At 42.2% G+C, this 13,441-nt stretch overlaps 1 protein-coding gene across 1 annotated transcript; it reads right to left on the bottom strand.

Moving 5' to 3' along the window:
• Window positions 1-1,413: 1,413 nt before the first annotated feature.
• On the bottom strand, window positions 1,414-12,903 carry HENMT1 (HEN1 methyltransferase homolog 1 (Arabidopsis)). The gene is made up of 8 exons (XM_010830938.1): window positions 12,798-12,903; window positions 11,961-12,029; window positions 8,274-8,402; window positions 6,031-6,143; window positions 5,041-5,175; window positions 3,226-3,405; window positions 2,503-2,677; window positions 1,414-1,992 (listed from the first exon to the last, which is right to left on the bottom strand). The coding sequence occupies exons 2-8, from the start codon at window positions 11,964-11,966 to the stop codon at window positions 1,582-1,584; spliced, it is 1,149 nt and encodes a 382-aa protein (XP_010829240.1). The 5' UTR covers window positions 11,967-12,029; window positions 12,798-12,903; the 3' UTR covers window positions 1,414-1,581.
• Between the last annotated feature and the right edge of the window lie 538 nt (window positions 12,904-13,441).

Below are 13,441 nucleotides of genomic sequence, written 5' to 3'. Positions count from 1 at the left end.
TGCAAATAAAGGCTTGTATCAAGATACGGAGGTAAAGACAAATCAAGAAGGCGGCAGGTACAGGAGCCACAGAGAAGTGAGGGAGCCACGGGGAACATCACCCACAGTAGTCATGGGCATTTAAACACTTCTGGGAGGTGATTAAGCCTGAACAAAGTAAATTTTGGAGTCTAGGCTAGAAGATCTTGGCTATAACAGAAGAGCAATGAGAAGGAAACACTAGAAAGCTGTATAAGCCTAGAAAGGTGAGGACAGAGGGCCCTTTGGGCAGGGTGGGGGTACAAAAGTCTAGATTGCATGCCTCTAGAAGTAAAATCAGTGTTAAGTACACAGAGGGGATCTGATAGAACAGTCTGATTAATACTGTTCTCTCCCAGAATCCCTTTTTTTAACTCACCATCCCCCACCAAATCCATTTTCCATCTACTTAATTATTAGCCCTTCTAAACTCAGCTTGAGAATTACAGCCTTCCCCCTCCTCCCCAAGGAAGCCCTTCCCAGGTACCCAGTCTGCCTAGCCCCGGCTTGTTTCAGGACATTCCAGCTGTGGCAGGTTGCCACAATGTCCTTTGTCCCCCTAGTTCCTTGGCAGAAGCCTACATGGGCACATGGCATCCCAAAATAAAAGGCTCCACTTCCCAGCATCCCTTGCTGTAAGGCCTGACCATGAGACTTCCATCTGGCCAAGAATCAGAAGCAGTGCAAAAAACCTTACCAGACAGCTGGCACGTGCCCTCTGTCCCTTCCCTTTTCTTTTTCACTGGTTTGGAACTTGCCAAGTGGTAGCTAAAGCTCAAACAACCATCTCTGTCCCCAGGGTGCACATGAAGTACAGTGGAATGGCAAGATGGACATACGCTTGCATAGGGGTCCGTGTGTGTACAGCAGTCTCTTGGTTGGCTAACCTCTGCACTGCCATGCTTCAGGAAAAACGTCTCATTTAGACAACGTTTTTTCTTATTACGTGCATGTCCGACTTTGTGACCCCATGGACTACAGCCCGCCAGACTCCTCTGTCCAGGGAATTCTCCAGGCAAAGATACTAGAGTGGGTAGCCATTCCCCTCTCCAGGGGATCTTCCCAACTCAGGAGTCAAACCCGGGTTCCCGGCATTGCAGGCAGATTCTTTACCATCTGAGCCACCAGGGAAGCCCAATACAAGAAACTATATTTCTCTTTCTCCTACTGCTACTACCACCCCAACTCCAGCCAGTAAGCTCCAGAGAGTGAAACTCAAATCCCATGGGCAAATATTTTGACTGTTGAGGTTTTGTTCTCTCAAATACCTGCATTCCTGTTGTATATGTGTTTTAGGCTAAGTATCACAGGTTAGAATTAAGCTCAAAGGAGGGAGAGATTTTAAAGCTACTCTACCCCCTGGAAAAAGGTTTTAAACACTACTAGATAATTCAGTTTTCTTTAAAACTCTTTAATATCAACATTCAACACACACACACCAAAAACCATAAAAGTTAGGTGATTTTAAAATGAAAAGCTACCTCAATTATGACTGCACAACGTTTAAATTCTAAATGAGCCCAATTATTGTGAAGATCCTGAATTTCAGGACGTAAGGATGGCTCAAAAGTCACTACAATCGTTCAAGTCAACCTTCACCGCAGAACCATCACAGTTCAGTTCAATCACGTCACCAAGGAACTCTCGCAGCTTCTCTACATTACCGCATAAGTGCCCCAGCCTGGGATAAGCAATGATTCTTTGCAGGGGTACGTAAAACTTATCTTCAATACAGAAAGGTTGGGGAGCTATCTCCATGGCTTTGTCATCTTCAGTGAGTACTGGAACTGGAAGGTCTGAGGTGAATTCTCCTGTCTGGTTGCCAGGGGCTATGAACTCAGGCTTCAATTCATGCTGTCTCAAACTCACTTGGTATTTCTGTTTCAATCTGCTCACTTCTCGGTACACTAGATAAATCACCACACGTCTACGGTAATTTATTTGCTGTAAACTTGGGTATGAGGTTGTATAAACCTGAAGGAGCAAAAAAAAAAAAAGATTTGGAATAGAAGAAAAATTTTCAAAACCACTAGTAACTTTTTAGCACATTAGAATTAACTGTATATATAATTAAGCACATGAACATGTCAAACCTTACCTATTGTGAATGTCCCAGTTATGAGGGTCAAAAATTCCTGGCATATAGACACATTCTTCAACATATTCTTTACCATACACATCTCCTCAAACAAAATGGGTCTGACAAGCTTCAAGACTCAATTTCAAGTCATGTCCTAAATCAAGCTACACAGAAACTGCTGCTGCTTTTCCTCTTTCCTAACAGACTACAAAGATGGGGGTGGAGTGCACAGCTGCTGGGGAAGTATTTCCAAGACACCAGCAGATCATCTCTGTAACATGCTTTGGGAGATCATGGGGCATGGGATTCTCCTCAAAAGAATGTCATTCACACCTCTCTCTAATGGGGACTTATCTCACCATCCCAGTAAATGAACTTGCTCTGAGAATACAAAGAACACTCACAACTTCATAAACATGTTCACCATGATGCTCCAAAACAGCCAGTTTAGCTGCTTCTGCTTTTCTCCGGAAGACCCCTATCTGGGTACAATAGCCAACATCCTCAGCTCCTGTGGGTGGTTCCCCCACACCAGTAAACTCCACCGAGTAATTGTAGCGACTGGCCACATCTAAAGCCCTAAAAAACAAAACAAAGAGAAAAGATGATTTTCTAAACTAAAACAACCATTTCTAGTTAGGACAGAACATAAAAATTACAAGTTAAAATAAACTGCAATTCCTACAACATCACATGAGGCCATATCACTGGCTTTGCTTATTTCTGCAAAGCGCATTAAGGCAATGACAGTGTGAGTTTCCCAGTAACCATAAGAATATGGAACAGCGTGCAGGGACAAGGAAACCAGAAGGGCTATAATCCCAGCTCCTATTTGGGTTTGCAGTTTTGCCAGAACATGACCATCTGTCACGCCATTCTGGGAGATAACTCCTGATACCTTCACATGAAAGGTAGCAGTGCCCACACACACTTTCAACACTCGACAGAGAAAATAAATGCCCAAATATGGTAGTTCCTTAATGATTATATGCCAAGTTGCATTCTGGGAATCAATTTTATTGGAGCAAAGTAAGAAATAACTTATTATGGTAACCGTAGATACTAAGATTTCATATGGTTTAAAACTCCAGTGTAGTCACATACAAAAAAGACACTTAAGAACTCACCAGGTCTGAAACTGCATTCTGCTCCACTCAAATTTGTGATCTGAATCTCTAAAGACTGCACATGGAAACAGGGAATTGAATTCAGAGTTTGGTGTGCTGATGACAATCATGGCTGGACACATGTACCCAAAGACAACTTCAGGAAACTTCGCCAGATCTTCTGAATCAAAATGTTCTATTCTAAAGTGGTCAGTGAGAAAGATATAATGAAACCCAGCTTCACTTGCAAGTAGCTCCCTAACTGATTTAGCAAAACAATGTCTAACCATGGACCTCTCAGACCAGATAAGAGAAACATAGTTTGACGTTTTTCACAATAGCCAAAAGGCAATTAAAAATAAACAAATGATGGATAAGCAAACTGATATATACAATGGAATAGTCAATCTTAAAAATGACATTCAGACCCAGGCTACACATAGATGACACTGATCACTGCGCCTTGCTCTTCAACCAATGTTCTAATGTTCTCTGTCAGTCATTTCAAGCATTAGGCACCTACTGTGTGCCAGGCAATAGGAAATACAAAAGAAATAAAAACACTGCTCTAGAGAACACGTTACTAAACACTGGAAATCTGGGCACAATAGTAGGCAAACTGACCCTAGAATAAGATACTTAATTACTATTAAAGGTCATTTAGAGACATATTTTGGTTTGTGAATACCATTTCCCATTAAAAGGAACCAGAAATGGCAGATGAGGAAGGAAGGTAGACAACCAGTCTGGTACATCTTGTTGTAACAGGAAGTAAGTGCTCAAAAAAACAAAAACCAGACATATCACAAGGACACAGATTTTGCCAGCTTGAAAGGATCCCTCCACTGCTGTTGACCAATCATGGGAAGATATGAGTAACAAAATAAAGTCAGTCACAATCCATTAAAAAAAAAACACAGGAATTCATGAGTTCACACTGATGATGGTTAACTGAGGTGGGAGGGCTCCTGACTAGTAAATACAAAGAACTGCTGAAACCACAAAAAAACATTTACCACCATATAATATACGTAAGTTAAGGGGGGAAATATGGATGAGTAACAAGATATGTGCATGGTGTGCAGTCTCCATGCTGCTTATTTGGGGCTGGAAGGCAGTAATTATACAGCTAAGCAAGCACAAACACACCTTGACTGGAGAAAGCAAAATTAACCTCCCCAGGGACAAACAGACATTAGTGCCTCCAGATGGAACGACCTGAGGACCCAAATATAGAGCTCTACTGTATTCCAGGAATCTAATCATTAAGAGCCAAAACTGAAAAATACTCCTATTAAAAATAAAGAGAACCATGGAACTGCCTGGTGGTCCAGTGGTTAGGACTCGGTGCTTGCACTCCTATTGCCTGGGTTCAGTCCCTGGTCAGGAAACTAAAATCCTGCAAGCCATGAGGCACCACCAATAACAAAAAGGGAACTGGCTGTTTAATACTGAATTTATTAGGGGCAAAGAGTAAAACCTACACTTACACGGTTCAGAAAAAAAAATGTGTGGAGGGAAAGGGAGACTGAGGGAAACAAGACAGCACATGTACATAAGATAAAGGAAATATGGAAAATGTTCACCTGTGAATCAGGATAAAGGAGATGGGTGTTCGTGGTACTATATACATTTTCTATATTAACCTATAAACTTGAAATCATCTCCAAACTAAAAGCTGGAAAAAGCCAGTGAAAACCCAGTCCCAAGTGACAAGCAATTTTCTCCACAAATAACTCAGATTATGACAAATATTTAGCATACTAACTTTACTGAGACTGATTAATTCACATTTTCCAAATGAATGTGTATAGTAAGAACCAGTTTCATACTTACAATTCAATACATGCTGCCAAGTCAAATCCAAGCAAACGACAGTCTTTCTCTAAAACAGAGCCATGATACAAGGTAATCGCTAAATCCAGCTCTCGGGGATCCAGATGATCCCCTACACATGGGGACAGCCTTGACCTGCAAAGCATTATTGCAGAAGGAACACTTGCACACATATAATCTATTTAGAGTATCTTACCAGCTACAGAAACTCTGACCCTCTGATAAATTATCTCCTGCCTACACTGGTTAAGTCTGACATAGCCCATTTCCATGAATTGCCGTATTAAGCACAAGGTCCTAGGGTAACTTCCTCTCTCATGAGGCATTAAATGGCCGACGAGAACAAGATTTTTATATTTGATATTGCTCTCATTATTAATACTTTTGGTTCTCTCTCCTCACTCTGGATCAGTGATTTTTCAATTTTTTGTTCTTTAGAAGAAAAACATTCTTAAAAGGAACTGTAGAAGTCATATATGAGCAAGCAACGCATTCACACTGAAGGAGGCCTTGGGCCTCTGCCCCAATGCTGTGGCAATTTAAATCCTCTGCTATGTTATCTTGGTGTTCAGCATTGGACTTTGCCATTTGAAACTGAATTTGCAGTGCTTTGATGGCCTTAATTATTGAATTGAGGCTATACTTTCTACATAGGTAAACAGAACTTCTAGATATTATTCACAACATAGAACCAATTAGTGTCATGGTAAAGGCATTATTTGGTGAGCCTGCGGCTCTCATAGTGCCTTCTTTTAAACAAGTTGTATAGAGCTGGTCTAAGTAAACGCTTCATCTGGGAATTCCCTGGCAATCCACTGGTTAGGACTCCAAACTTTCACTGCCAAGGGCTTGGATTCAATCCCTGGGCGGGAAACTAAGATCCCATAATTGCATGGCGTGGCCAAGAAAAAAAATACTTCCTCTAACTATAATTAATAGTGCCACTGGTTTTAGATTAATGCATAATTATTTTGGAGAATTCAGTATTACCCATTCCACTTAAGTCTCCCCTCATTGATATCTACTCCAACAAGCTCTTCAATGCACTTTTGGTATTTTAAGATCGCTAAGAGGCAAACATCACCACACCCCAAGTCTGCAACCTGTAGATGAGAAAGAATGTTATTTCAAAGACATTATAGCCAGAAATCACATATGATCAAGCATTTTTTTTCCAGAAAGAGTTGGGTATCAGTAAAATTACATAATATATTTTTGATAGAAAAATTACGTATCTTTTTGGTAGAAAAATTAAAAGGAAATTAACCTGATACATTGAGAACCTAGAGGGAAAAATAGGTCCTGTTAACTTCCCAAGACCTACTACAGTGTTTGGACAGTAAACTAATTCATGGACTTCCCTGGTGGTCCAGTGGTTAAGAATCTGCCTGCCAATGCGGGGGACACAGATTTGATTCCCTGGTCTGGGAAGATTCCACATGCCGCAGGGCAACTAAGCCCATGCACCACAACTACTAAACCCGCACTCCAGAGCCTGTGTTCTGCAACAAGAGAAGCCACCCCAATGAGAAGCCTGCACAGATGTGAAGACCCAGCACAAGCAAAACTAAATAATTAGAAATAAATAAACTAATTCCGTTTTCAAGGTAAACCCTAGGGGCCTGGCATAGGAACAGCACCTATGACAGGCCAAGTGTTCTGAGAGGGGTCTGTGCCTCTGAGAAGCTTCAAGATTTAAAAAAGGATACTGACCAAACGGACTAGGATATGGTCTAATCTGTTAATCTAATCCCCTTAATTCATATTCACATACATTCTTAAGATTTTTATTATATCTGACTTTCTTAATCACACAATAGTCTTCATTAACCACAGAGGGTTATCTATATACTTCTGAAGTCTACTTTATGAAAAGGGCAAATGAAGATAACTCATGACAAACACTTAAAAGTACCAACACCCAAAAAGATACACAGTATCTGAGTTGCACCCATGGTTATTCACTAATTTTCCTCTTTGAGGCAGGCACATTTATGGAATGGTGGGAGAAGGGGAGCACAGAAATGAAAAAGGAAAATCTTAACTACAGAAAGCATATCACAGAAGCACTGAGCTGCACTAATTTTTAAATAGTATATTATATACTATATAATAGTATAAAGAAAGAATGGAGCTGAAACTATATTAAATATATACGAGCCCTATCACTAACTGTAAACCACCTAGCAGAGAGAAGTCTGTAAAGATTAATTTAATTCATGAGAGAAGCTACCATTTTCTTAAGAAGTCGACCATCCTTTAGCCTGTAACTAGCCCTACAGACTTCAGATGTTCACTGGGCTAGCCAGTTTCCCTGGTCCTATGAAATCCAAACACTGGACTTCCCTGGTGGCCCAGTGACTAAGACTCCACACTCCCAAATGCAGGGAACCCAGATTCGGTCCCTGATCAGACAACTGGATCCGATATGCCACAACTAAGACCTGGCACAGCCAAATCTATAAATAAAATATTTTTTTAAAAAAAGAACTGGCACAGAAGGGAAGTGTCACCAAGAGAGAATCCAGTGCCAGCACTGATCACATACCTCTGCTACAAAGGGAAAGCGGATGGATGCCAAGTGCTCCTTGCCTTCCCCCACCATTATTATCTAGTTAAAAAGAACCACAGTATCTCTGTCCACAAGACTTGTCTACCTGATGTGCGGACTAAATGCTCTAGAAATGTGAACCACATGAAGATCACATCCAGTGGTAAAATGTCAAGATCTCCTTCACATCTGAAACTTGCAATGTTGAATTTTACCTGAGCTCTGTGCTCCTATCCCCCATGCTTTGTACTTCCACAAAGAGTTTTCAGAAGGTACCATCTTGCCCACACTCACAGATGTTGCCTAGTGTTCCCATTCTTTGCTTAGAATGATTACCTTGACTACTTGTCCCCAAATTCTCTCCTCCCTCCAGGCCCCTGAACATTGGACTACATTTAGCCAAGGACTGCTCCCTGGTAATAGGCTGGTTTCAAGGTTCACACCTTCCTCTATCCAATTACACCACTCTTTTATCTTACTTCTCCTCACCCTCCTCTCTATAAAAGAAAATTCCTTTTTGCCCATGAAGACAGATGCTCTCCCTATTGCAAACCATTTCCCCCTTGCAAAAGTCCTTTTGTATAGCCTCTGCTTACTCGTTAGGTCCTTATTAAGATATTTTTATTTGACAAAGCATTACAGAAGGCATTATTAGCAAATATCTGGAAAGAGAAATACCTACCTTCTTGGGTTGATGTTGCTCCACTAAATTTTTAACGAATTGGTAACGTTGTTTGTATAATGGAGGATTAAATTTAATTACCTTCTTGCTGGGAACTTCTTCAACGTTTCCATCAACCACACTATTGCACTGAAAGTTTATAAATAACAACAACAACAAAAAAAGGTAAGTGTTCTAATCATGTATGACTTCAGGAATTAAATAAGAGAAAAGTTTTATTTCCCCCAACCACTTCATAGAATACATAGGCCCTTGAATCACCTCAAATCCTAAGATTAGGTGGCACTGTACTTCCTCCACACTTCATTTCATTTAAGCCTCCTTTCATGTCTTTTAAATTATCATCTGACTTTAATGCCCCCTATAACTCAGGGTCAGTTGAAGGGAAAATTACTTATGAATTCATTTAATAAAACAATCATAAGTCTCCTAGCCACACTGAACTGTAAGGCCTGGGGCCCAGCTAGTGCATATACGCTAAGTTGTGTCCAACTCTAGCCCACCAGGCGCCTCTGTCCATAGCATTCTTCAGGCAAGAATACTGGAGTGGGTTGCCACTTCTTTCTCCAGGCGATCTTCCAGACCTAGGGATTGAACCTGCGTATCCTGCATTGGCAGGCAGATTTTTTTTTTTTTTAATTTCATTTTATTTTTAAACTTTACATAATTGTATTAGTTTTGCCAAATATCAAAATGAATCCGCCACAGGTATACATGTGCTCCCCATCCTGAACCCTCCTCCCTCCTCCCTCCCCATACCATCCCTCTGGGTCGTCCCAGTGCACTAGCCCCAAGCATCCAGTATCGTGCATCGAACCTGGACTGGCGACTCATTTCATACATGATATTATACATGTTTCAATGCCATGCTCCCAAATCTTCCCACCCTTTCCCTCTCCCACAGAGTCCATAAGACTGTTCTATACATCAGTGTCTCTTTTGCTGTCTCGTACACAGGGTTATTGTTACCATCTTTCTAAATTCCATATATATGCGTTAGTATACTGTATTGGTGTTTTTCCTTCTGGCTTACTTCACTCTGTATAATAGGCTCCAGTTTCATCCACCTCATTAGAACTGACTCAAATGTATTCTTTTTAATGGCTGAGTAATACTCCATTGTGTATATGTACCACAGCTTTCTTATCCATTCATCTGCTGATGGACATCTAGGTTGCTTCCCTGTCCTGGCTATTATAAACAGTGCTGCGATGAACATTGGGGTATACGTGTCTCTTTCAATTCTGGTTTCCTCGGTGTGTATGCCCAGCAGTGGGATTGCTGGATCATAAGGCAGTTCTATTTCCAGTTTTTTAAGGAATCTCCACACTGTTCTCCATAGTGGCTGTACTAGTTTGCATTCCCACCAACAGTGTAAGAGGGTTCCCTTTTCTCCACACCCTCTCCAGCATTTATTATTTGTAGACTTTTGGATCGCAGCCATTCTGACTGGTGTGAAATGGTACCTCATAGTGGTTTTGATTTGCATTTCTCTGATAATGAGTGATGTTGAGCATCTTTTCATGGGTTTGTTAGCCATCTGTATGTCTTCTTTGGAGAAATGTCTATTTAGTTCTTTGGCCCATTTTTTGATTGGGTCATTTATTTTTCTGGAGTTGAGCTGTAGGAGTTGCTTGAATCTGCGTATCCTGCACTGGCAGGCAGATTCTTTATCACTGAAACACCAGGGAAGCCCTGGGGTCCAGGTGGTCAGGAGGCTAGAAACTGTCTGTAACTGAAAAAGACTCTCCTTAACCAAACTGAAGTTAGATTGTGCCCTCTTTTGACTACACCTTCCTGAACCCTGTCCTGTCTTTGGCTGGCCTACCACAGTTTTAGCAGGTATCCTGTTAAGTCACCCACACTTGATATCTGATCACACACTTCATCCACCACTTCAATATGTGATCACACTGGCCCACCTTCAGAATCCTATCAAATAGGTTTAGCAAGAACCCCATACCCTTGATGGGGTTCTCCTCTCTTTTCCATCCACTGATTCCCTTACTCTGCTCACATGCTGTATATCCCCAGGTGTCTATTGCATAGAGTTGGGCCCCACCTCTCTCCCCTAAAGCAATGTTCTTATTGCAATAGTCCTAAGTAGTTTTCCTATTACAAATGTCAAAATTTCCTTGACATGACTCCCATTACAAAATAATGTCATGATTAATCCATAACTACTGTTACTGTTGTTCCTAAATTATTGTTGGTGTTTTTTTGTCACTAAGTTATGTCTGACTCTTTGCAATCTCATGGACTGTAGCATGTCAGCCTCCCCATCCTTCATTAACTCCTAGAGTTTGGTCAAATTCAAAATCATATCCACTGAGTCAGTGATGCTTTCTAACCATCTCATCCTCTGCTGCACCTTTCTTCTTTTGCCTTCAATCTTGCCTTCAATCTTTCCCAACAACAGGGTCTTTTTCAATGAGTCGGCTCTATCAGGTGGCCAAAGTATTGGAGTTTCAGCTTCAGCATTAGTCCTTCCAATGAATATTCAGGACTGATTTCCTTTAGGATTGACTGCTCTGATCTCCTGACAGTTCAAGGGATTCTCAAGAGTCTTCTGCAGCACCACAATTCAAAAGCCTCAGTTCTTTGGTGCTTGGCCTTCTTTCTGGTCCAACTCTCACATCTGTACATGACTACTGGAAAAAACGTAGCTTTGCCTATTCAGACCTTTGTCAGCAAAGTGATGTCTCTGCTTTTTAATATGCTGTCTAGGTTTGTCATAGCTTTTCTTCCAAGAAGCAAGCATCTTTTAGTTTTATGGCTGCAGTCACCATCTGCAGTAATTTTGGAGCCCAAGAAAATAAAATTCTGTCACTGCTTCCACTTTTTCCCCTTCTATTTACCATGAAGTGATGGGACCAGATGCCATGATCAGTTTTTTGAATGTTGAGTTTCAAGCCAACTTTTTCACTCCTCTCTTTCACCCTCATCAAGAGGATCTTTAGTTCCTCTTCTCTCTCTGCCATTAGAGTGGTATCATCTGTATATCTGAGACTGTTGATATTTCTCCCACTGATCTTGATTCCAGCTTCTGATTTATCCAGGCAGGTATTTCACCTGATGTACTCTGTATAGAACTTAAATAAGCAAGGTATAACAATATACAGTCTTGTCATACTCCTTTCTCAATTTTGAACCAATCAGTTGTTCCATGTCCAGTTCTAACTGTTGCTTCTTGACTTGTGTATACAGTCTTATAAAGAAATCCAAAATGCACTAGAGCATTGCTGTTCAAAAAATATGCAAATATGCAACCTTCTCATAGCCTATCTTTAATAGTTTTAAGGTATAATTAACTAATATATCTGAAATATTTCAAAATCAGAAATGCTTTATCTGTATTTGAATGTCAAAAAAAGGTACCTTTAAAAAGATTCACATACCCAAGTTATTCCAAACATATTTCCATTTTTTCCAATAATGAAATATTTTTAATTAATTTTAAAGTCTACTACAGTTCCATTCTTCAGTTGTTAAAGCCACATCCTAAGTACTCAATAACCACGTGAATTACAACCATTTTACAAAAAGGACACGGGCATCCGCGAATTTTAGTATGCACGCGGTGTCCTAGAACCTACATCCCAGGGTTGGCGAGGGAGGAATGTACCCCACAGTGCATCACGGGGATGACTCCAGAGTCACACAGCAGGGCACGAGGGGAAGCCTCACCTCCATGTTGTCTTCCGCCACTGTTTTCAAGTTTCGTTGAAACAAAAGTGCAGCTGTCTCCTTCAACCCCTAGGAATCAGCAATGACCAGGCTGTAAATACAGTTTTTGTAGAGGAAAAGCTGGGCTTAGTAGCCGCTGCCTAGATCATTGGGAAGGAAGAGAGCGAGGTTTCTCCCTTCTCTTTACGTTTAATCCACATTAAAGTATCATTTAACCCAAAGAATGTATCCAGAAAGCACAGCTTCAGACAATAGTAAAGAAAGTACGGCTGCCTAAGTAACCTTCCGCTCCACCAAACACACGCAATAACACCCATTCTTTCCTTTTACTATCAGCTTGATTAAAACTAACAATTCTATCAGTTGTGACTATTTCATTAAAGTCCTCAACGTCACTCAAATTGCTTTCAACTACTCTTTCACACGTGGTCAAAATGTAATTTTTAAAGAGAAAAGTGTCCTAAGTGAAAGTCACTCAGTCGTTTCCGACTCTCTGCCACCCACCCGATGGACTAAAGTCCATGGAATTCTCCGGGCCAGAATACTGGAGTGGGTAGCCTTTCTCTTCTCCAGGGGATCTTCCCAACCCAGGGATTGAACCAAGGTCTCCCGCATTTGCAGGCGGATTCTTTACCAGCTGAGACACAAGGAAAGCATATACGTTCCAGCACATACCCAATTCACTACTGGCCTTGAATTTTACATTTTTAGTTCTCTATTGCACATCTGCCTCTATCAACTAGAACTCAGTCTAAAATGTAGACACATCCCTAAATCGTTAACTGGTAAACCCTCCTCAAGAGAGCTCAAGAGAGCATGAGTGGATGCAACTATTACCTTTCTGTAAGAAGCACCTCCGCGCGCGGCCAACCAGCGGACATTGCGGAGAAGAGCGGATGCCTCAAAGCGGCGGCCGCATTTATCTCCGGGCCCGGCCCTAGACACTGGCGCACGCGCGGTCTCACCACGTGATTTTTACCCGCCCCCCGCCACACCTGCTCCGCCCACACTTGCGCAGCGAGCACTGCCCCGGGGACTCCCTACTCCTCCGCCCGAGGTGTCCGGAGCCCAGCTCCGGATTCAGCTCCTTTCCTCTAGGCTCTTGGCTCCAAGACATCGGGTTTGTGTCTTTTAACGGCGTCTGTGGCTCATTTCCCAGAGCCATGTCTTAAGTCTCCATCCGCACATTGGCGGGGGGACCACGGTCCCTGCCACGTCCCCCCCTCGCGAGCAGCTGCGACCCGCCCCAGCCGGCCAGGAGCCGCGACTGTTGGCCCGAGGCGGCACCTCGCTCGGCTTGTCCGGGGCCGCGAGCAAGACGCCGGGCTCCGACGGCTGTTGGCTTCGTGGCTCCCCCCGTGCGCGGCAAAGAGCCGAAAACGGTCCCGGCCAATGGAAGGTGCCAAGAGGAGCGACCGGGCTGAGCGCGAGCCGAGCAGCCGCTCGCGTCCGAATCGGCTAACACTCCCATCCCCAGAACA

This window comes from Bison bison, unplaced genomic scaffold (assembly GCF_000754665.1).
Source record: "Bison bison bison isolate TAMUID 2011002044 unplaced genomic scaffold, Bison_UMD1.0 scf7180017864519, whole genome shotgun sequence".
In the NCBI taxonomy this organism is placed as follows: domain Eukaryota; kingdom Metazoa; phylum Chordata; class Mammalia; order Artiodactyla; family Bovidae; genus Bison; species Bison bison.
The sequence above is the reverse complement of the archived record's forward strand: the minus strand, read 5'-3'. Positions and strand labels throughout refer to the sequence as shown.